This window comes from Eleutherodactylus coqui, chromosome 7 (genome assembly GCF_035609145.1).
Source record: "Eleutherodactylus coqui strain aEleCoq1 chromosome 7, aEleCoq1.hap1, whole genome shotgun sequence".
NCBI lineage: Eukaryota > Metazoa > Chordata > Amphibia > Anura > Eleutherodactylidae > Eleutherodactylus > Eleutherodactylus coqui.
The window spans coordinates 95,132,009-95,156,544 of record NC_089843.1 but is presented as its reverse complement, the minus strand read 5'-3'; the positions used below and the strand labels follow the sequence as shown (position 1 = coordinate 95,156,544).

Genomic DNA, 24,536 nt, shown 5'->3' with positions numbered 1-24,536 from the left:
TCCCCATGTTTCCCTATGGAGCCTCTTTTTTATCGCATCACAAAGCACGAACTTGCGCTTTTCGTGCGATGCAATGCGTCTTTAACATTAGAAAGTCCTATTGACTTTTGTGCTAAAAATGCGCAAGAAAGTTACGAGTGACGGCGATATTTTAGCAAGAAAAAGCAGCGCTGACGCTTAAAAATCTCAGGAAAACAGACTCGATTTTCTCACGGCAATATCGTGATCGCCAGTGTGAAGGCGCCCTAACACAAAAATACCCGTTACATATAAAATAGGCTCACTAAAATCCAATTACATGAAGTCTGATAAACCTGGAGGCTATCAGAGATATTCAACGGGTTCTATTCACTGCTTATTGAGGGCGCAATGTGCTGTGCAAACACCGGCCTCATGTTACTCTCGTAGAACTAAAATATACTAAATGTGATACTTATTCTGGATCACCAATGAAGGTAGTATTATTACACAAGAGTAACATTACACAGATGTGCTTCTATTACCACTACGTACAACGATGTACTAAAACTCCACGCACGTCTCATCGCGCCCCCCTGCTCTGCGATGATCGCTCTGCTCTCAGCTACAGAGCACCAGTCCAGATCTAGAGACGACTGCGTCTTTCTAAGCAGCAGTTTGCTAGTAGTGCCACTAGAGGGCGCTCTGTAGCTGGACGTTCAGTGAGCCGCGGCTCGTTCTTTCCAGGGTTATCTCATAGTTGTCCTTCCATCAGCTGCTTTCCCAGGGAAACTTCCGCTGTGTGATGTGATGCGGCAGCAGTTCCGGAAGTAGGTGAGTGCTGTGTATATGTGTCCGCTGCGTTACTGTAATCTGCTGTAGAGCCGCTCAGCTGGTCACCTAGTAGTAACCCTTCTGTTCTCTGTATATACTGTGTGCAGCTGGGGATCCCTGACTAGTATGTACATTACACACACAGTATGGGGCACCCAGAGCAGACAGGACCGTCCTCCTGGTGGGGGGTGTTACTAGTGGGGGCTTCTGTTGCTGGGTGAATGTCTGCGGGGCCCTTCTGAGCATGCGGAGGCCTGCAGTGAGGCTGGCCATGCCCCTGAGTATGGCGAGCACTCACACAGGCGGTCCTGCCCCTTGTTTGTATGTTTACGCTTACCGCACTGTTGCTTAGCGATGCCGCGGGTACCCGCAGCCCGTACACAATGTAGATGTGTATGGGCTGCGGGTATATCTGCGACCATGGAGCACAATAGGCTCTATGTTGGACGCACCAAAATCCGCAGGGCTGCCGGGACCAAACGTGGGGGATCATATGTATGTGTGATGCTCCGCGTTCGGGTCTGGAGCCCCGCGGTCAGGTCAGGACACAATGGAGTCTGTACACAAAACGGGTGCAACAAAAGACAGTGAGGTTCGCCCTTAAAGGGGATGTCTGGGTTATGTATTGCCATCTCAATGGGTCCCCCTAGCTGTAAAATAACATAGCACATGCTCCCCGCTCGTACCCCACCGGCAGCTCCCTGCTGACCTCATCTGTATAGGCTGCAGTCAGCCGGAGCCATCTCCAGACATGCTGCTGCAGCCAATGACAGCGCTCAGCGATAATCCCTGTCATTGGCTGCAGCGGCAGGTGTACAGGATATCCCAGGAAGCCTGTAAACACAGCAGAGGCTCGGAGTGGTGAGTATCAGGTGCTCCGTTATATTATACCCTGCGGGACCGGGTGAGCTGGCCTTTACATGACTCAGACAACCCCTTTAATCTGCTTCCAATTCCACAGCAAAATCCGCGGTTAGACCTTGTGTTTTGCGGTGCGCCCTGGCGGACTCCTTCCACCCGTGTAAAAATACTCTTAGGCTAACGGGGAGCGCAATATTGGGCTGTGAAACCCGTCCTGATATTGCGATGTCCCCATTGTGTTAAAAGCACCTGGCATCAATGGAGGAATAGCAATTGTTTTCAATGGGAAACCGTACATCGCACCCGCATGCCGTGCAATGTATTCGCCGGCCCCATTGAAAACAATGGGTGAGACGTTCCGAGGGAATTCCCAAAGACGGGACATGCTGCAGTTTTATTTATTTATTTTTTCTTTCCTGCGATGTGGGGAAAAAAATCACCCATATATATATATGACCCCATTTAAAGGAACGGGGCTCATATAAGTGTGAGATCTCGCGCAATTCTCTCAGCTGTATGAAAGTAGCCTAAAGCCTTATTTACACGGGTTGAGCTATTGAGCAAATGATGTCCAACACTCGTCCCAGTGAAGCTCGCTCTTGCGCTGTTACAGGAGAGAGCATCGCTGGCATAGCTGAAAGCGCTGCCGGCATGGAGGTGGAGCAGCCGGGGAGCGTTCTCCCTCCACCCGCCTCCATTCACAGTAAGCAGACAGTCGGTCAGAACTGAATGACTGCCGTTTACACTGAGCGGCTAGAGGTTCAGTTTTCAAGCATGCTGAAACTGAACGGCTGAGCAACTCTCATTCAGTTTCTGCATTCATTTACATGGGACCACTTTCATTTAAACCCCTGCGGGAGGTGGGGTACAACTCTGATTGATAATCATCCCATGTAAATGGGCCTTTAGGCTCAAAGCTGAATGAAACTTTCTAAGGAGCTACAAAGAAATGTGTCCCCCTCCCCTGTACTGGGCTACCCAGGGCTGGCGGGTCGGCAAGCTAAACCTTCGACTCCTCAGATTTCCCGACTCCTTCATATATAACTCCTTGTTATTCAGGTGACACCCCTACTGTATGAGGATCGTTCACACAAGTGTCACTACGCAGTGAATGGAGACCAGTGATTGCAACGGCTTCATTCACTGATGCGTACTTTCCACATGACTTTCCGTTATGTCCCATCTTGGTGTGGATTAGGCACCGAAATACTCATTGAAATTAATGGGCACGTGTAAATATGTAGCAAAACCTGCAGATTTAGCCTCAAAATCAATGAGATTTTGTGCACTTTTTTTTTAAATTCTCTGGCTAGAGCAGTGACTCTATAGCTAGTGATTGGCTGCAGCAGTCACATGACCTGCTCAGCAGCAACCAGGAAGTACAGAGTGGCTGTGGAGCAGTTTTAGATAGTGGGAAACCCCTTTTAATAAAGCTTTTCAGATTGCCAGACGACACTCATAGGACTTCTTTACCTCTATAAGGAGTGGACACTGTGCGGATAGAATTATTGTGTGTCGGCGCTCACCTGCGGAGGTTTAAGTCTTCTGACTATTCTACCTAGAACTGTTATTGTTTCTGTTCTCTCCACCAGTTCTCATAAGTTTCCTGGCGTCACTATTGTCAGCATGGCTGAATATTCGGGTGTAAAATCCACCAAGCTGGTGCTGAAGGGGATGAAGGACAAAAGGTAAGATGGCGAGTCACCTGTACATGCTTCATGGTAAAAAACTGCAAAAATTCACAAAAAACTGCATCAATAACCAAATGATTGTAACTCAAGTTGTTTTGTGGGGTTTTCAGAACAGTTTGATGAAGTTCATTTTACTGTATGTCGGCCGATAACTTATATCATTCTAGTATTGTATAATATATGTGTATTATTGTAGCTGAAAGACACCCTTTGGTTTTGCGACAAAATTCTGTCCCTGGATCGGAGGGTGGAGGGGATATAATACCTGTAGATGTTCTTTTTCAGTGGCCCCTCCATTCCCCCCATTCTGGGTGCTGTTTTCAGGCAACCAAGGTAATGAGCACCATCGAGTACGCTAATACTCGAATGAGCATCAAGCTCGGCAGAGTATGTTCGCTCAACTCTAGTAATATACTTACATAATTTTTTTTTTTTTGTTTTGTCAGTGAAAATCAAAGTGGATGCCACTAGGGTTCTCCCTTCCAGCACCTTTGCAATCCACTGCCTGTTGTTAGTAATTTGACTTCTCTAGTAAAACAGACGTAGGGACACTGCTAGTTACTAGATGCAACAGAGGGGTGGCCATTCAGAGTCTGCCTTGCAGCTGATTGGAGCAAGGCTGTAGAAGGCAGCAAGGGAAGTGTGGGAGAGGAAGTCCCAGCCAGTACAGTATGGGTAGAATGGCTGCTTGGGACCTGTAAGGTGATTGACAACAGCAGGGCAGCAAAAGATAGGAAAATATACATGGAAAACTGAATTCATAGAGCTCAAAGTGGCTGCAAACAGCAGTGATGAAGACCTCGACTGCTTCTGAAAATCTTGAAAATTTAGTTAGTCTTTACTTTATATAAAAAAAAAAAAAACGAATGAAACTGAAGAAAAATGCATTATTAAGTGCATTATTTATTGTCCCTTTTCTTCATAACACTTTCCCTACGTAGTATTTGACACATGCTGGGTAATGTGTGCACTGCAGTACTGACACAGGGACAAGTATCATTCACCTCCTATCCCTGATCTACAACATTCATTGGACTTGGAGCTAAAATAATCATTTATTTTCAGCAAGAAAAAGCATAAAAGCAATAAGAGGAAAAGAGACGAATCTAACGAAGACACCCTGGACATTGTTGGTGAGTGACTTTTAATTAGAATCCATATCCTGAAAGGATTATTGTAGTCTGTATAAGACACACTGGTAGCATTCACATCCCCCTCCATCATCCGCTGCTGAAACACATGAAGGGTGACTACACTTTTAGGTATATTTTCCATGTCTTATTGGGATGATGTGAAGCACTTTTCCACCTGCACATTGTATGGCTGACATAGGAAAGCCATTACAACCTTCCTATGCAGCACATATGGGGTTAAGCTCCTATTGTACACACAAGCAAATTGATTTCCCATCAATGCATAATAGAGTTACATTAAAGCACCAAGCTGAGAAACAAGAGTTAGTAGAAGGGATCAAGACAGAATCCTGTAATGAACTCCTTAAAGGGGTTGTCCCGAGGCAGCAAGTGGGGTTAAGCACTTCTGTATGGCCATAATAATGCACTTTGTAATATACATTGTGCATTAATTATGAGCCATACAGAAGTTATAAAAAGTTTTATACTTACCTGCTCCGTTGCTAGCGTCCTCGTCTCCATGGTGCCGACTAATTTTCGGCCTCCGATGGCCAAATTAGCCGCGCTTGCGCAGTCCGGGTCTTCTGTAGTCTTCTATGGAGCCGCTCGTGCCAGAGAGCGGCTCCGTGTAGCTCCGCCCCGTCACGTGCCGATTCCAGCCAATCAGGAGGCTGGAATCGGCAGTGGACCGCACAGAAGAGCTGCGGTCCACGAAGACAGAGGATCCCGGCGGCCATCTTCAGCGGTAAGTATTGAAGTCACCGGAGCGCGGGGATTAAGGTAAGCGCTCCGGTAAGCTTCCTTTACTTCCCTGCATCGGGGTTGTCTCGCGCCGAACGGGGGGGGGGGGTTGAAAAAAAAAAAAACCCGTTTCGGCGCGGGACATCTCCTTTAAATGATTGACACCTATAGCAGTATATTTTTTTTTTTTTTTTACTTAAATACATGTATTTTTGGCTGGAAAGTATTTTTTGCAATAGGGTTTTATTAGAAATTGGGCACCGCTTGGCTTCTGCAGTTTTACATGTGTCCTAGTATATGGCAAGATGCAGAATGCCGTTCACTAGCAAATCCTTCAAAGAGCTTGTCTGGCAACTGTCGTCTAGATATTGTTTCAGAAACGTTGTTGCAGCGTGCGAATGTCATTAGTTTGATTTTTCACAAAGCGATGATTGTTGATTAGTTGTTTGATGAGATATTGCTCATAGAGGGGAACTCAATGTAAATTCTTTCACAAGTCGGTCAAAAACCAATGATTGTGATTTTTACACCACACGTTGTTTGATCAACCAGTGACTACTTTTTATTTTTTGGGGTAAGCTGAAATGAAACAACTAGCGACTTATCGCTGGTCACCCTGTCGCTGGCTGTGCTAACATTGAACAACTATCTTTTGAATTCACTATTTCAAGCAATTAGTCGGCCGACAGTCGTTCCTGTAAACGTATCTTAAGTTCTAACCCTTTCCAATCCACTGTCTGACGTCTTCAGACATTCTGATTGAAGGCTGTACAGCTCCAATGTCAGAGGACGTCCAGCAGGGTATTCTTACTGTAGATTACTGGCCGCCCTGTTGTCAGGGGGCCTCGCCGGCATGTCACATACCGCAGTACTGGCTCTAGCCAGCAGATGGCGCCATTGTATAACGGCAGAAAGAGAAAGCCGCCTAGGAAACCCTGAATGCAAAATTGGATTGCAAAGGGTTAAATTACAACTTTTTTTCTGTCAAATAATGCATATTTTACATGGAGGCACATTTTATTAGGTTGTTCTATGATGAGACATTTTTCACTTTTCTGACCTTTCAGCTAGATACTGTGCTATATGGTAACCCCCATTCACATTCATGGAGAATACCAGCATATTTTTGGGCACTTCCTTACAGCTTGCATGATTATCTCTTCTGCATTGTACTGTATTCACCCACAAGACTATGCTGCTTGTTGTTAAGCGATGTTTTATATTATTATTCTGCATCACTTATTTCAGGAAACTGGTGGGTGGTCAAATGCCTTGGTGACATTTCAGGGACGGTGGCTATTGAACTGGACAAAGGAGCTTACATCCATGCACTGGACACTGGTCTGTTTACTATCGGAGCCCCACATAAGGGTGAGTATTCAGGAGACTGCTTTGGTCTTGCGGCATTCTTCTTCGAGTCTATCAGTCAATAAGCTCTCTATATCATTCACAATGCCTAGTGTCTATCATGCCTGTGGCCTCCGTTATGAACAACATGTATATCACATTACTCTAACCAAAGTTGAAGGAGTGGTCCCAATAAGCTTTTCCCTTTGCTAGGCTCTGCTAGGGTAGTTGACCTCATGCTGGGATTCTTGACACTTTATTTCCTAAAGTTGAGAGTTGTGAACAAGTGTTTCTGGTGGACTTGGCATGGAACCTTATTAAATGGTTACCCACGTAAAACCATATTTTCTGTGTAACCAATAACATATATAAAGGCTTCCATCATGTCTCCCCTCTCCCTTCTCTCCTCCTGTAACATATATAACGGTTTCCATCATGTCCCTCCTCTTCCTTCCTGCAACATATATAAAGGTTTCCATCATGTCCCCCTCTTCCTTCTTGTAACATATATGTAAAGGTTTCCATCATGTCTCCCCTCTTCCTTGTTCCTTCATGTATCATATATAAAGGTTTCCATCATGCCCCCCTCTTCCTTCTCCATTTCAAGAACCTATATAAAGGTTTGCATCATGTCTCCCCTCTCCATTCTTCCTTCCAATAACATATATGAAGGTTTCCATCATGTCCCCATCTCTCCTCCTGTAACATATATAAAGGTCTCCATCATATCCCTCCTCTCCCTTCTCTCCTCCTGAAACATATATAAAGGTTTCCATCATGTCCCCCTCACCCTTCTGTGCTCCTGTAACATATATAAAGGTTTCCATCATATCCCTCCTCTCCCTTCTCTCCTCCTGTAACATATATAAAGGTCTCCATCATGTCCCCCATCTCTCCTCCTGTAACATATATAAAGGTTTCCGTCATGTCCCCCTCTCCCTTCTCTCCTGCTGTAACATATATAAAGGTTTCCACCATGTCCCCCCTCTCCCTTCTCTCCTCCTGTAACACATATAAAGGTTTCCATCATATTCCACCTCTCCCTTCTCTCCTCCTGTTACATATATAAAGGTTTCCATCATATCCCACCTCTCCCTTCTCTCCTCCTGTAACATATATAAAAGTTTCCATCATATCCCACCTCTCCCTTCTCTCCTTCTGTTACATATATAAAGGTTTCCATCATATCCCTCCTCTCCCTTCTCTCCTTCTGTTACATATATAAAGGTTTCCACCATGTCCCCCCTCTCCCTTCTCTCCTCCTGTAACACATATAAAGGTTTCCATCATATCCCACCTCTCCCTTCTCTCCTTCTGTTACATATATAAAGGTTTCCACCATGTCCCCCCTCTCCCTTCTCTCCTTCTGTAACATATATAAAGGTTTCCATCATGTCCCCCCTCTCCCTTCTCTCCTCCTGTAACACATATAAAGGTTTCCATCATATTCCACCTCTCCCTTCTCTCCTCCTGTTACATATATAAAGGTTTCCATCATGTCCCCCTCTCCCTTCTCTCCTCCTGTTACATATATAAAGGTTTCCATCATATCCCACCTCTCCCTTCTCTCCTCCTGTTACATATATAAAGGTTTCCATCATATCCCACCTCTCCCTTCTCTCCTTCTGTTACATATATATAGGTTTCCATCATGTCCCCCCTCTCCCTTCTCTCCTCCTGTAACACATATAAAGGTTTCCATTATGTCCCTCCTCTCCCTTCTCTCCAGGCTATACAAATTAAGTTCTTTAAGCCAGGGCCGTAACTATAGGGGATGCAGGGGATGCGGTTACACCCAGGCCCAGGAGCCTTAGGGGGCTCATAAGGCCTCTCCTCTCCATATAGGTAGCCCAGTACTATAAATAAAGCATAGTTGGGGGCCCTGTTACAGATTTTGCATTGGGGCCCAGTAGCTTCAAGTTACACCTCTGCTTTAAGCCTCTCTTGTTAAGTTTTGTTCTTGAGACCTTTCACCATTTCTGTAGCCCGTTTTTGGACTCATTCTATTTTATCAATATCTTTCTGTAGATGAGGCGTGCAGAACTGAACACAGTATTCTAGATAAGGTCTCACCAGAGCTCTATACAGCAGGATCACAATCTCTCTCTTTCCACTGGTTATGTCTCTGGCTGTGCAGCAGAGAATCCTGCTTGCTGCCTGACTGCACTGTGGACTCATTTGAGGCTGTCAGATATCAGAGTCTGGTGCACAGGCAAATTAACCAAATGCATTAAGAGGCATGCACCTTCTAATAAATTCAGCGCGTCCTATTCCAGAATGTCTTGGTTTACGCCTGGCGTATGAGCACATCTTTTATTTAGGTGTACTTGAATGCCAGTATTTGGTGGGGGTTCTTTTTTCAGCGTTCTGAAATCAATAAGAATGGATTTGCTGTAAATGATGCAGTCATCACCTTTTGAATTGAATAAGTGTTTCTGTTTTTCCTTCCAGATAATGAAGGTCCGGATCCACCAGAGCAGTTCACAGCTATTAAGCTATCAGACTCAAGGTGATAACACTTTATGTGACAGTCGAATCCTATAGCTATGTATACAGCACTTTATTACGGTGTACTTTATATATGTGCTCATAATACCTCATTCCTTTGAAGGATTGCGCTGAAGTCTGGCTATGGGAAGTACCTGGGAATAAACTCCGATGGCCTAGTCATTGGTCGTGCAGATGCAATTGGTGCTCGGGAGCAGTGGGAGCCGGTGTTTCAAGATGTAAGCTCTAGCTTTTATTTTAAATCTGCAATGCTTCTGATCCTTAATGCAGAGGACGTACGTTTACATCATAAGTGCATGGTACTTAGAGCAACAAGATGTAAACTTATGTCCTGTGATTAAAGTGTTGCCACGATGGTATTTGCGACATCACTGTATCGCTACTTGTCGCTGGAGGACCTATCATAGTGATCGTACCGCAGCGATCGCTGTGATTGGTCAGTCAGCACTGACTGACCAATTAGAGCGCAGCAGCCCGAGTTTGCACTATTTACAGTGCAAGCTCTTTCTCTAACCACCACAGTGTGTTATTGGTGGGTGGAGAGGAAGAACAGTCTGTGAAAAAAAGAAAAATGACAAGGATCGTTGTTAATGTAGTGTAGTGTGATTAGTATATTAGTATAGTGTGATCAGTATATTAGTGTAGTGTGATCAGTATATTGGTGTAGTGTGATCAGTATATTGGTGTAGTGTGATCAGTATATTGGTGTAGTGTGATCAGTATATTGGTGTAGTGTGATCAGTATATTGGTGTAGTTAGTAAAGTGTGATCAGAGTGTCAGTCAGTGTAGAGTTACGGCCCATTTGGGTGCATAATAAATCTATATATCTATAGTATGGCCCATAGAAGGTTTATTGTGGAGAAGGATTACACTATAATTGCGTCGGAGTCGGACTCGGTTAGTGAGAATGAGCCCACTTTTCTTGCATTATCTTCTTCATCATCAAGCAAGTCTGAACCCCCTGTACCGCCCAAGGACTGCAGCCTCAGAAGACCCAGATTCATCTGATGCTCAAGGGGTTAAAGAAAATCTCCAACTTGTCAATGTGTCATTTGTAGGTCCAAAATTCTGTTCTGATTAATTTCAGAACACATTTAATAGCCACTTTACTAGGGACACTTGCCCTTTCGTGATTGGAGCTTCTCTGTGAGGGAACTAGACCTGTGATCAGTTTCAGTGTGAATCCACATTAGAATGGAAAGAACAAGCAGTCGGCGCTGAATAGCCGGGGTCAGGATTTCAAAAACAGACAACCTTATGGGTTTTCTCGTGTATCGGTATACAAAGAGAAGGGTCTGATCAAGGAAAACATCCAGCAAGAAAGGATCCTGTGGGCATAAGCGACTCCTACACACTTAATAATGGTGTAAAAATGAATGTTCTTAGCTCACAATGTGATTAAATTCACATGTGACCATCAAGGCAAACTTTAAGTTATGGGTACTTGGCTCCACAGACACCTCTGTTTAGGCTATGCAAAGCATCATTCTGATGAACATGCGGTGCGTAATCAAGCAGACTGTAGCGTAATACAACACTGGTGCTCTAACCAATGTGTCCTGAAGCACGGGTCATCACTCCTTACCACGGATGGGCAGAACAGTAGATGACTTGTTTGCATTCTATTGCTGTCTAGGAGAAACCGAACTGATGACGATCTCTGTACATCACTGCGGAATATGTATTCACTATATAAATGAGTAAAATTAAGTATAAGTAATAAATGGTTAATAAAATGGCTACTCAGTGTTTATGTATAGCTTTTAGTGTTCTGTATTTCTGTAGCTCCAAATCCTCATAGCTATAGTAATAAAAGATAATATGCTGGCTGCCTGTTACACCCATTTGGGGAGAGATTACTGCATACAGTCTTATGAATGAGGTCAATGTATAACAGTAGGCAGTAAACTCTTCAGCTCCCTCTAGTGGTGGCTGAAGGCAGCCATGATATTCTCTTCTACATTTAAGTGTACGCAGTAGATTTGAAGCTCTAGATCAGAAATACAAAGCTCCAAGCCCTGTAAAGATATATTAAAGGGGTTGTCCAGGCATGCTCTGACGTCCCATCTGACACATTGCACTGGGCGGTGTAGTTGCTGAGACAGTCGTACAACATCCGGCAGGTACTGTGCACAGCTCCTATTCTAATGATACTAGTCATTTTAAATAACTCATTTTCAGTATATTAATGCTATCTGTTGACTTTCAGGGGAAGATGGCCTTGCTGGCATCGAACAGCTGTTTTATTGGCTGCAGTGAAGAAGATGACTTGGTAGCACACAGTAAGACGGCGGGTGAAGCAGAGATGATAAAGGTATTTGGGCTCCATGCCATTTACTTATACTTTCTGAAATTTACCTTCCTACGAAAAGCATCTATTTTAGGAAATGAAATGAGGTGTATAATCTGCTTATGGGCTGTGTGTAATGCATTTTCTGCTGTTTATTTTCAGAACTAGTCCTACAGTTAGGCCTTATTCACTGAAAAAGCCAAAAATGTAATACCTGAAAGTCTGCAAAGCAGACATGGTTGCCATAGGCACGATCGCCATAGGGCAGGCACAATCGCCGTAGGGCAGGTACAATGGCCATAAGCCCTAAAGATATGTTGTCAGCCAGACAAAATGGCCAAAATGCAGTACCAACACCCGCATTTTATTAGTATGCATTAGTATTTTTGTATGCAGTTTGCTAGTTGTTGGGGGAGCCCAAGATGTCAGCCAATGTGGCCCACTTTAGAGATACAGGGCAACCCGCTGTTATACCAGTGAGGGTTTATATCCTGTATGGTGGGTCACCATCCATCTATGGCTGGCATCTTTGGTATAGTATATTAGTCTGCAATGAACAAGTTGCTCCTCCACACTATATTGTCTGGCTGACTGCATATCTTTGGGGCTTATGGCCATTGCGCCTGCCCTACGGCGATTGTGCCGATGGCGATTGTGCCTGCCTTATGGCGATCGTGCCTGTGGCGACTGTGTCTGCTTTGCAGACTTTCAGGTATTACATTTTTGGCTTTTTCAGTGAATAATGTCTTTGTTGTTTTTCTCACCTCTGTGATTTACAGTTAGGCCTTATGCACACGGCCGTGACGGGCTCCGCAAGCGGAATACCGCAGTGGAGTCTGTCGCGGCCCCCCCCCCTTCCAAAGACCCTATACTTGCCTCTGGATCCGCTGCGCGAAGTCCCGCATGACGCTCTGGCGCGCATACTCAGTACAGCGCATGACGCGCCGGCAGTGTCATATGATGCGGCGGCGGTGTCACATGACCCACCGGCAGTGTCATATGACGTGCTCGGCAGTGGGCGGAGCGCGTATTTACGCTATACTTCTGCTGTGCTACAGCGGAAGTGTAGCGTGACAGACGGCTTCCATCGACTACAATGGGAGCCGTCCGCGCGTATACCCGCGGCAAATAGCACATGCTGCAGGTAATTTCATGCTGCGGAATTCCGCAGCGTGTACATTGAGCTATTAGGTTCAATAAAACCTAATAGCTGCAGTGAAACGCCACGGAAATCCGTCTGTGTGCATAAGGCCTTATGGGAAGCATTTCTGATCGAATTTTAACCCCTTAAAGGGGTTGTCCCGCGCCGAAACGTTTTTTGTTTTTTTTTCAACACCCCCCCCGTTCGGCGCGAGACAACCCCGATGCAGGGACTTAAAAAAAAAACAGCACAGCGCTTACCTGAATCCCCGCGCTTCGGAGACTTCTATACTTACCGGTTGAAGATGGCCGCCGGGGTCTGCTCCCTCCGTGGACCGCAGCTCTTCTGTGCAGTCCATTGCCGATTCCAGCCTCCTGATTGGCTGGAATCGGCACGTGACGGGGCGGAGCTACACGGAGCCCCATAGAGAACAGCAGAAGACCCGGACTGCGCAAGCGCGTCTAATTTGGCCATTAGACGGCAACCATGGAGACGGGGACGCCAGCAACGGAGCAGGTAAGTGAAAAACTTTTTATAACTTCTGTATGGCTCATAATTAATGCACAATGTATATTACAAAGTGCATTATTATGGCCATACAGAAGTGTATAGACCCACTTGCTGCCGCGGGACAACCCCTTTAAGGATATGGCACTTTTTTTTTTCCCATTTTTGTTTTTTTCCTCCCCCCTTTTAAAAAAATCATAACTTTTTTATTCACCCATCGACGTCCCTGTATGAGGGCTTGTTTTTTGCAGGACGAGTTGTATTTTTCAATGGTGCTATTTAATGTACCATATAATGTACTGAAAAACGTTTGAAAAGTTCTAATTAGAATTAAATGGGAAAAAAAACGACATTTCACCATCTTTCAGTGCGTCTTGTTTCTACAGCGCGCACACTGCAACAATAATGACATGATAATTTCATTCTATGGGTCAGTACGATTACTACGCTGCCAAATTTATATATATATATATTTTTTTTGCTGTACTGCTTGTATTTTTTTCCAAAGATACTTAATTTTTTTAAATTATTTTCTGTCGCCATCTTCTGACCGCAATAACTTTATTTTTTCGTCCACACAGTTGTACAAGGGCTCATTTAGTTTATGTTGGTACCATTCTGGAGTACATACAATTTTTGATTGCTTTTTATGACATTTGTTTTTTATTGGAGAGGGGTTGACCGTAAAGACCTGGCGGTCTTTTTTTTTTTTCCTGACGTGGGGTAATTAATGCATTACTTTGATAGATTGTACTTTTACGGACTCAGCGATACCAAATATGTATTTTTGTTTTATTATTTAGATTTTTAATTATAAATATGGCAAATGGGGGTTTTAAAAACTTTTATTACTCTTTTAATAATTAGCAAAACTTTTTTAAACTTATTTGTAGTTTTTTCTTTTTTTTGGTCCCCTTTGATCGCTCCTGCAGTATTATGTAATGCCATAGCATTACATTATACTGCAATCTTACAGGCAGTCTATCAATCCATGCTACAGGCATGGCTTAATAGCAGAATGCCTATCAAGCCATGCCATATGACAGCCCTAGGGGCTTTCAGAAATCCCCTGACTGTCATGACACCCTCACGGCAACCCGCGATCTCATTGTTGGGGCTGTACAGGACCCCGGGACATCAGTCGGGGGATTTAAATGCCGCTGTCAGAATTGGCAGTGGCATTTAAAGGGTTAACAGCTCCGATAAGGTGTGCGGCTCATCGGAGTGCTTCCTGGGCTTCCGATGAGCCGCTGGCTTATCGGAGCTCTTGCGGGCGGGTGTCAGCTGTAAAAAACAACCGGCAGTCGCGATGTATGAAGCGAGACAGGCCACGATCTCTTTTCATATATACCCCGAAGCTGCAGGACGTAACTGTATGCCCTTCAGCATTAGGGGGTTAATAATCAATTAGGTGTCCACTCACCGTGTATGTGATATTTTGTTTCTGTAGGGAGATTTTCTTTCTGTCCTGTGCCTTCCATGGGACAAAAATGCATGTCAGCCATCTGAGGTGGACAACACGTAGGAGGGTTTTTTTTTTAGGGAGATAAGGTTAGATGGCGCTGGCAAAGGGTACATAAATAGGAGTTTTTGGTGGCGTTCTCACCTATCAGATGCTTAATGCATATACTGTCAACATGCCATAAATGTCTCAGATGAAACAATTTGAAAGGGCTTTTCCAGGGAAATACTATTGATGATCTATCCTTAGGTCTGTTATCCACCACTCAAGACCCTAGCTGATCAAGCGCACAATACACGGATACGGAGCAGAAGCTGCTGCTCCAAACCCTCTGTAGAGGTTGGAGCTTGTAACTGCAGGCACAGCTAATTAAAATCAATGGGAGCTACGCTTACAATTACAAGCACTAGCCGATACATGGATCAGAGCAGCAGCTTCCGCTCCATACCCCTGTGTTGCAACGTGTACAGCGGGTACCCAATCAGCCGGGTTCCTGAGTGACGGACTCCAGCCGATCCACTATTGATGATCTTTCTTGAGGTTAAGCCATCAATAGTATTCTCCCTGGAAAACCCCTTTAAAATGTAATTGCTGCCATTGGAAGTTACATATTCTGACAATGTAGCCCTCTCACCAGAGAAGGTTGTGCCTCCCTGCCCTAAGCCCTTCTCCTAGAATTTACAGTAAGCCACGTACCATAAGGCCCGAGTACTTTTTATAACCTATACTTTTTATGTTCTTTTCCTCTTGCAGATCCGATGCAGTACAGAGAGAGAATCACAGAGAAAAGACGACTTACCCGATGAAGATAGAGGCAATGTGAAACAATGTGAACTCAATTATGTGTGAGTAAGATGCAACGTGTGCTCATACAAGTGTTAGGAAAATACTGGAAATTCTTCATTCTTTTCAAGATCTGTTTACTCTCAGGGTACGAGAGGATTCCTGTTTATAACTGGAGATTGAAAACCCATTGAGAGCTAATGCTGCTCTCATCTGAGAAGTAAATACAGTTCTACCAGTCTTTGTAATGGTCCTGTTCAGACTGGACTGCAAACGCAGGACTCGCTCTGAGTGGTGTATGTCGCCTGCGTACTATGTGGTGCTACAGAACCATTGATTTCTATTGGGTCACTCCCACCTGGTTTTATTTTATTTTTTTCAGGTGAGTGAGGGGGCCTTCACATTGGTGAGAAAATCGTGCAATTTTCTCGCGATGCGTGAGTGAAACGCATGGATATGAAGCCAATGATTTTTAATGATGTCATTCTCATTTACGATGTTTTCATTACTGCGATGCTGCGTGGTAAAAAAAATTTGCTGCATGTCCTTTCTTTTTGCGATATCACCTATTGCTTTCAATGGGGCCGGTGGCAGCAGTGCCGCCTCCATTGAAGGCTATGGAAGAACATTGTGATCCCCTGCCGCATCTGTGACAGCTGCGCCGCGGGATTCCTTTAGCCTCGTGGGGAATCCCTTCAGAAGCGGTGGGGAAATTCCTTCAGCCACGACGGGGATGAAATGATTCCCTGCAGTGATGCGAGGCTGTTTTCGCATTGAAATGCCTCGCATCCAGGGGTTTCATGTGAGGATGATATCGTCCCTTACCAGCGTAATGCAGCGCTGAAGAAAACCTGCAGCATGTCTTATTTCTGTGAATATTATACGCCAAAATAGGCTATGGGATTTAACATACGCAGCAAAGGGTCTTACTGCTGAGATCCCCACCAATCTTGAGAATAAGGGTCCCGTGTTCCCATCTACGTGTCACTGCGGGGTAGCTTCTTGCCCATAGTGATGTCACAGTGAATGAAGCACTGGCCGAGCATGCACGGTCCATGCTATGTTAATTTCAATGGGGCTGATGGAAATACCGGATTGCCTGCTGCTCTATCTCCGCAGTTCCACTGAGAGCAAATGGAGTGCTTGCTTGACCAACGCTCCATTCAGTCTCCTCTTTACAATGGAGTCGGGGGGTGCAGCGAGCCCACAGTGAGGAGGATGGTGAAAATGGGCCCCCCCAACCTTGGGATCGATGGGGAGCTCAGTGGTGAGCAAGCTATGCCCTGTTCTATGGATAGAGATAACTTATGATCCTGGTGCAACCCCTTAAGCTTGACGGAAAAATAATAGTCACAGCTCTTGGAAGTCAAAGATGAGAAAATGGGGGGTAAAAATTGCTGCAACATAAAGCCCAAAACTTACTGCAGTGGTAAAAGCTTGAACAAAAAGATTTAAATGAACTGGCAAAAAACAGGATGTTGAAAACGGCGAGGTACTGAGGCACAACGTGTATTAGAAAGTTACAGAATAGAGATGAGCCAGCATACTCGCTAAGGACAATTGCTCGATTGAGCATTGTCCTTAGCGAGTATCTCCCCGCTCGGAAGAAAAGGTTCGGCTGCTGGTGCGGGTGACAGGTGAGTTGCGGCCATGAGCAGGGGGGAGAGGGAGAGAGAGATCTCCCCTCTGTCTCCGTTCCTCCCCGCTCTCCCCAGCCGCTCCCCGCCCGCCGCCGGCAGGTGAATCTTTGCTCCCGAGCAGGCAGGTACTCGCTAAGGTCAATGCTAGATCAAGCAATTGTCCTTAGCGAGTATGCTGGCTCATCTGTATTACAGAACCTTTCACTATACAATGAGAAACCATTATTTCCCTATATGTCATGTTTTGTAGTGTTTTTTTCGGAGAACCCCTACTGTAATAAGAGAATTTCTCCAATTATAAGGCAGGATGATGATGATGATGATGATGATGATGAAGTCCCTACCTTTACCCTGGAGGTGTTATGCACCAGAAGAAAAGCCCTTGTTATGGCAATGTATGTTCTCTTAGCAGACTGTTGCATGTCTCCTTCCGCTGATGGCAGGTTATCATCCGGTCGCTCTAGCTTGTAATGAGAGCGATTCTGATAATAACTATATTAGGAAAATGCTGAAATAGAAGAAACCCTCTAGAGGTCTGTGAGCGATAGGAGCTGGCAGTGGATGTGGGTCCTGTCATTAAGACGGAGGAAGAACTAGTGTCAGTAAAAGGCCTTCAGAAGCTTTAGACTCCCGGCAGCTGGTGCTCCAGGACGACCTTCAGAGAACATTCCATGTGAGTAATGGCGCACACAGAACCTGCTGCCTGGCTGTATTGTGTAGTCCTGAGGGTTTCATCGCGGTGATCATTACCTGCAGGATTGTAGCTGATGTTATCCCTTATAAAGCATTACCACCAGGATGCCGCTGCTAAATCATGTCTGCATATTTGACATTAATGATGTGCGCTTGCATTCCTCACACAATACAGATTTATAATAAGATTTGTGAGCGCCCGGTGACGGCTGTTAGCACAAATACCTTCATCCTGGATTATGGACTTTTATAGTTACCCACTAAGGGATCTTCCTCATTTTTAATCACTTGTTAACAAAAAAAATGTATTTAAAAGACTGTGAGGTCAGCCCTTTAAAGAGGTGGTTCCACACAAAAATGTCTGGCCTCAATTACTAATACTGTCTAAAAGTTGGGCAGTGCAAACTTCGGGCGCCTGTCCACGGACGGATTTGCATTGCGCAGTACGAAGTGGGATTCCGCCTCCGGACTCCGCAGCAAATTCAGCCCTATAGCATACAGTGTAAAATTACTTTGTTTGTTATATACCCACATTCAGTTCTTTGGAAAAATTTTGTAAGTTGCATGCCCATTTTTTAGATGAGGTGGAAAAAGTTTCTAAAGACACATAGTAAATGTGGCGGAGAACATGTAACTTGGCGCAATCTGTGCCAGGAAACTGCCACATTTTGAATAGTAATCTACCCATTGTGCATCCTCACATCCAGCCCATAATTAAACATTTTTGTTGTATTTACATTTATTTAATGATGATTCTATTCCCAGATATTACTGTTAAAATAGCGCCACCTGCTGTTTCTGTTGAAAAAGCTTTCTGTGTCCAGTCCACCTCAGTAAATGTTCCTAGGTAGTGTCTCCTACTCAGTCTTGCTTCTCTGCAGTAACCCTGTTTCACTCTCGTATCACTTGCTCAACATTTTTTTTTTACTTAAGGGTGTGTTCACATGTAGCTAATTTGTTGCAAATTTTGTCACAGATTTGGTACAGATCTGCAGATTTGAAAGGGTGAAATCTGCTGCAGATCTGCAACAAAATATGCAGCTAATTGGTGACATGTGAACGCACTCTAAGGCAGGGGTCCCCAACCGCCGGTCCGCGGCCCGGGCCGTTGAGCGCCGGTCCGCGGCACCGCGGGGAACTTTTGCTCTAAAAACAAGGCCTGCGGGCCGAATCCGGCCCGCTGCCTTGTGCTATGTGGCCCGCGTCGGCGATTACCAGCGGGGGCGCCGCAGCTCCCTGCTGCTAATCGCGCTGATCCCGGCGCACACACTGCGTCTGTGCAGCCAGGATCCGAGTCCCCTGCTCATTAGTTCCGCAGGAGAGGACTCGAGGAGAAAGGGTTCATGGCTGCACACTGACGTCAGGGCAAGCAGACAGAGAGCGACAGCAGGGAGGAAGTAAGTATATGGGTTGGGGGGCTGCCTATTACTGGGGGGGCTGCATATTATGGGGGGACTGCCTATTACGGGGGGGCTGCCTATTGGTGGGGGTGGGGGCTACTTATTACAGGGGAAGGGGCTGCCTATTACTGGGGGGGCTGGTTATTACTGGGGGGTGGGGGCTACTTATTACAGGGGAAGGGGCTGCCTATTACTGGGGGGGCTGCCTATTACTGGGGGTTGGGGGCTACTTATTACAGGGGAAGAGGCTGCCTATTACTGGGGGGGCTGGTTATTACTGGGGGGTGGGGGCTACTTATTACATGGGAAGGGGCTGCCTATTACTGGGGGGGCTGCCTATTACTGGGGGGGTGAGGGGCTACTTACTACTGGGGGGCTGCTTATTACTGGAGGGGACCTGCTTATTACTGGGGGGGTGGGGGGCTACTTACTACTGGGGGACCTGCTTATTACTGGGGGCACCTGCTTATTACTGGGGGGGGCTGATTATTACTGGGGGTGGGGGGGAGGCTACTTATTACAGGGGAAGGGGTTGCCTATTACTGGGGGGGCTGGTTATTACTGCGGGGGTGGGGACTACTTATTACAGGGGAAGGGGCTGCCTATTACTGGGGGGACCTGCTTATTACTGGCTGAGGGGACCTGCTCATTACTGGGGGGACCTGCTTATTTCTGGGGGTGTTGCTTACTGGGGGGGGCTGCTTATTACTGGGGGGGGCTACCTATTACAGGGGAAGGGGCTGCCTATTACTGGGGGGGCTGCCTATTACTGGGGGGATTGCTTACTGGTGGGGCTGCTTATTACGGGGGGGGGCTACTTATTACAGGGGAAGGGGCTGCTTATTACTGGGGGGGTGGGGGTTGTCTATTACTTGGGGGGGGGGGGGCTGCCTATTACTTGGGGGGGGGCTGCCTATTACTGGGGGGGACCTGCCTATTACTGGGGGGGACCTGCTTATTACTGGGGGGGGGACTGCTTATTACTGGGGGGGGGACTGCTTATTACTGGGGAGGGGGCTACTTATTACAGGGGGGGCTACTTATTACAGGGGGAGGGGCTGCTAATTACTGAGGGATGGGGGCTGTCTATTACTGGACTTGTTTTTTGGGGTGGGGGGGATGAGTTGTACTATTCATCGATAACATTTTGAGGTACACACAGCTTTTTGATCCCTCTTTGTGTGGAGGTGGAATGAACATAAACAGTATGTTGGAGTCGCTTTCTACATTTTTATTCATTTATTCTTTTAAATGCACAAGTCTTCACCGTGCCGGATGGAGAACACCTTCATTATATTGACCAGGTTGTTATAGATGCAGGGATGCCAGATGCATACTTTTTGCAGAGAAAATAAAGAAGTGAAAGAAGGCTTGTTTTTTGTTTTGTTTTTTTGTTTTTCAGTTCCCAGCAGTAAGAGCGGCGTGTCAGTTACACAATACGGTCGACACTTGCAAGTGTTGGCATAGCTCCTAAGCCCGTGCCATTACTGTGCCCTAATAGTATGGTGGCTTGCACTAAGTGACATGCAAGCTGCAGCTTCCTTTTAAAAGTCTTTGGTGATAAGGGGTTAAAGAAGTGTCAGTCACAGTGCTCTTCCTCCCTCCATCCCTCCTCTTATAAGGTGTCAGACAGCCATACTGTTCCCCCTCAGGTGTCAGCCACAATGTCACTATACTGGAGAAGGGCAATTTTACATCCAAGTGGCTGAGAGCAAAAGATGGTTATTTCCCCAGTACTGAACTATTGGTTTCTGTGTTTTGGACTGGAATAGTATTTGTAAATGCCGGAGATTCACTTTATGCACTTTTTCATTATTTTGCAGCAAAAAATTTCAAAGTTTTCAGGACCGGAACATTAAAGTCAGCAAAGAAGATCACAAAGATCTCAAAAAGGCCAGAAAGGATGGTGTTTTCCATGAAGCACTCCTGGACAGGTGAATGATGGGATAGCAAAGGTTTTTATACTACTGTGAAAATATACCAGGCATCCATGTATGGATTTTAGCATTGGGGGATTTGAGCAGGTCGGGTCTTCGGCTGTTGCTCGTAGTCGTGGATGTTCCCTTTCACACTGGGAGCAAGCAGGAATCTGGAGAATGATGCAGAAGTAAAACACAAAACGCTTCATTATTACATTTACATTAACCCTTTCCAATCCAATTATTTTTTCTCATTCATTTTCCCCAGCTCCAAATAAATTTGGAGCTGGGGAGAATGGATGAGAAAAAATACATTTCTCTGCACCCTCCTGAACTGACAGGGTTCAGGAGGGTGCAGATGCTCACTGCACCGTGGGTGGGCCTGCTCACCTGTCCGGCATCTTCTACATTCTCCCTCTGCCTCCCGGCTCGACGATCATGTGACCGCTGGGGTCAGGTGGCACCCAGCGGTCACATTATCACCGAGCCAGGAGACAGAAGGGAGAATGCGGAAGATGCCGGACAGGTAAGCAGGCCCCTCCACGGTGCAGACTCCCGGCTCGGCGTTCATGTGACCGCTGGGGATCAGGTGACACCGGCAGTCACATGATCGCCGGCCGGAATCTCCTGCATTACATAGCGCTAATTGAGGGGGTTCTCGATGAGGACCAGTGCAGAGGTGTATCTGCACCCGATGTGTCTGATGATCGGGTGCAGATGCACTCCTGCACTGCAGTGTCGGGCCTGCCCCGACATCGGAGCTGTGGAGGGAAATTATGATGTCGGGGCAGGCCCGACATTGGATTGGAAAGGGTTAAAACCTGGACATTTTCCTTTCAGGCACAGCGTTCCCCACTTGCCTACTCGGATTAGAAAAACCTCCTAATAATAATTAGTTTTACTGAATGCAGGCAGACATAGCGTAAATGTGATGTGACCTGATTTCACCTGCCATCCCCACGGTACTAGACCATCTTGGAAGATGGACACACTACCTCTGTCTTCAAGAAGTACTTCTGTCTGTAGTCATAGATGAAATAACTCCAGCGGTGATGGCGGGCCCGCACTATTATATGCCTGTCTGACTTTTACCAAGTCCTAATGATTTATCTGCTCTTTGCTTTAAGTAGCTCATTACCATTTCCCTGCAAAATTGTCTTCCTAGCTTATTTAATACTCCGGGCTTCAAAGCTAAATGTTCACACTTGGTTGTTAATATGACATTGCAGTGTAGTTCCGTGGGATGGAATGTACTAGGATGCATGTCCGAATGGCAGATCACTGGGATATATTTGAAAGATGATCCATCTATTAGAATATTTTCACTAGACACCTATAACAAGTTTTTTGGGGATATAAAAATCTGAAAACCTAGCCAAACAGTAAAAAATAAAACCAACTCTGCAGTAAACGTATGGTCACACTGCACTCGAGCCTTCTATAGGAGGTATACGTCTTGAGTAGTTTCTGGGGTATACCTCCAGAGCATGATACTGTATGCAATGGGCTCCAATGCTAAAAAGGAGAAAAAAAACAGTATCATAGATCATATATATCTTTTTGTATAGAAAAGCTCAGCAGATTGCGCTTTTAATATGGTTAAAGAAGGTATACTGACATATATACTCATTTGGTCTCTGTCGGGTAAATGGGGCTTTACGGAAGGTTAACATAACCTTACCAGTTGGGCTTGTTGACTTGTTGCCTGTAGCACGTCAGGCGATGGCATCACTATGGATGGAGTATGACCTTGGGGACATCAGTACTGTAAATAGTACCACCTATATAACAATAGTACATCTACTACTGGGATAGTTTATCAGCCTCACATAAATATCACCTTTTTTCTGCTCTTACAGGAGATCAAAATTAAAAGCAGATCGATACTGCAAGTGAAGACAACTGACCTACATGTCCGTGCCGGAGTGCAGAACATCAGCGGATTTTTTTTTTCTTCTTCACTTTATTGTAGTATTGTTTTCCAAAGTAACTGTATGGTGCATTAAAGGTTTTATTTAAAAAACTGACTTTATGTGATAACTTGTAGGACTGGACGAACATCTGACCCCCACTGAATGTGTAAGTAGAGGGCCACAGGTTATAGATGATCGACCCATTCACTCTCATTGGTTTTCTTTACTTTTATTCCTGCTGGAGCTTCTGTATTGTATGGATCCAGGTAGATCCACGTCACTGGTGAACAATCACCCACCAACAATATCATTCCATTGGTTAGACTCCTTCTATATGGAGCGATGAATCGTTCACACGAACAGACAATAACAATGTTCACTCGTTCAGACAGTTTATACCGGCAGATAAATCTGTTACTTTTCATTCGCTCCCTCGTGTAGTCTTCCCATTCACAGTACCGATGAGTGTGAACGACTAAACCATCAGTGTTACATACAACTATATGATTTTTATGCCTGTGTAAAATGAACCATGAATGAAAAGCAAACCAGTTCTTGTTTAGCGGTCAATCATTAGCAATGTTTACACTGAATGATGACCGGCCAAGCTCACACCATCTGATGATTTTATTTTTTTTCCTTTAGTGGTAATCATTCCGTGTAGAAGGTCCTTAGGCTGTGCTGACATCACGTTTGGGGACTTCGTTGGGAGTTTATGCCAGGAAAACCTCCCGGCACATATGCTCAATATATCCATAGGGAAAAAGAGGGTCCTTTTGGCATCCCTCTGGCTTGGTGTACATCAATATACCTTTTTCTTATTTCTATTTATTTTTTTTGCTGCGGTATGGAAGAGCACGGTGTGTATGTAGTAAAAAAAAATAGGTTATTACACAATATACAGAAGTTTTTAAAATAGATTATTTTTGCCACAATGACAGCCTATTAGCAAATCAGCCTTTTGTCAGAGGTATACAGGAGAATCTCCTGACACATGCATAGGCTTCAAATGTGATGTAAACAGAGCTTTAGGGCGGCTTCACATGAGCATAATTCGCAGCGTGCCACACATGTGTGACAGTCGTGTTGCATGCAGCAAGTACACAATGCCATTGCATACTTGCCACAGGACACCGATCACCATGCACTATCTTGGCGTGTATGCGTGCGTAATTCACGCCAAGATAGAACATGCGATCTTTATTGCGCATGTATTTCGTGCAATATGTGTGAGCGTCAACATGGCAGCCTATGGCAGATTGGTACAGAATACGATGTCACCGCACGTTTATGTAAAGGAGGCCTTAAGGTGACACGGAGTCACTACTGATTCATATTAAATGCAGTATTGTCACAAATCTGGGGCAACTTCAATGTTTCCCAATGTTGCAAGCGTTCGGGTAAAAAGAGTTTACAAGTTTTATTTCTTTGCTGGGAAATATTGCACTGTCTAGCAAGTCGCAGTAGTGCTACACTGTTACTGCCAATCATTGATGACTCCATTCTGCTGTGGAGCTCTAACCTAAAACACCCAATATCTTCTCTGTGTGTTTATACAAGGTCATTACATGGATGTGCTAAAGGTCCTGGGATAGAAGTATGTCAATGGATTATGAAGTGACGGCTTGGGAAGGCCTATGCCTGTATAATTTGTGAGGTGTTATCTTGTAAGGTTGAACACTGGCCAGCATGCTCATGGCACGGCAAAGTGAAT

At 45.2% G+C, this 24,536-nt stretch overlaps 1 protein-coding gene across 2 annotated transcripts; it reads left to right on the top strand.

Annotated features, from left to right (window-relative positions):
• The first annotated feature begins 711 nt into the window (after positions 1 to 711).
• Positions 712 to 22,932, top strand: FRG1 (FSHD region gene 1). 2 transcript variants are annotated; one of them, XM_066573408.1, is made up of 10 exons: positions 712 to 792; positions 3,246 to 3,341; positions 4,410 to 4,477; positions 6,467 to 6,589; positions 9,017 to 9,074; positions 9,177 to 9,291; positions 11,284 to 11,388; positions 15,228 to 15,319; positions 20,814 to 20,924; positions 22,769 to 22,932. In XM_066573408.1, exons 2-10 carry the CDS (start codon positions 3,280 to 3,282, stop codon positions 22,803 to 22,805), a joined length of 771 nt encoding a protein of 256 aa, XP_066429505.1. In that variant the 5' UTR covers positions 712 to 792; positions 3,246 to 3,279; the 3' UTR covers positions 22,806 to 22,932. The 2 variants fall into 2 exon arrangements, with proteins under 2 accessions (XP_066429505.1, XP_066429507.1); XM_066573410.1 differs by lacking the exon at positions 712 to 792 and adding an exon at positions 806 to 916.
• The last annotated feature ends 1,604 nt before the right edge of the window (positions 22,933 to 24,536 follow it).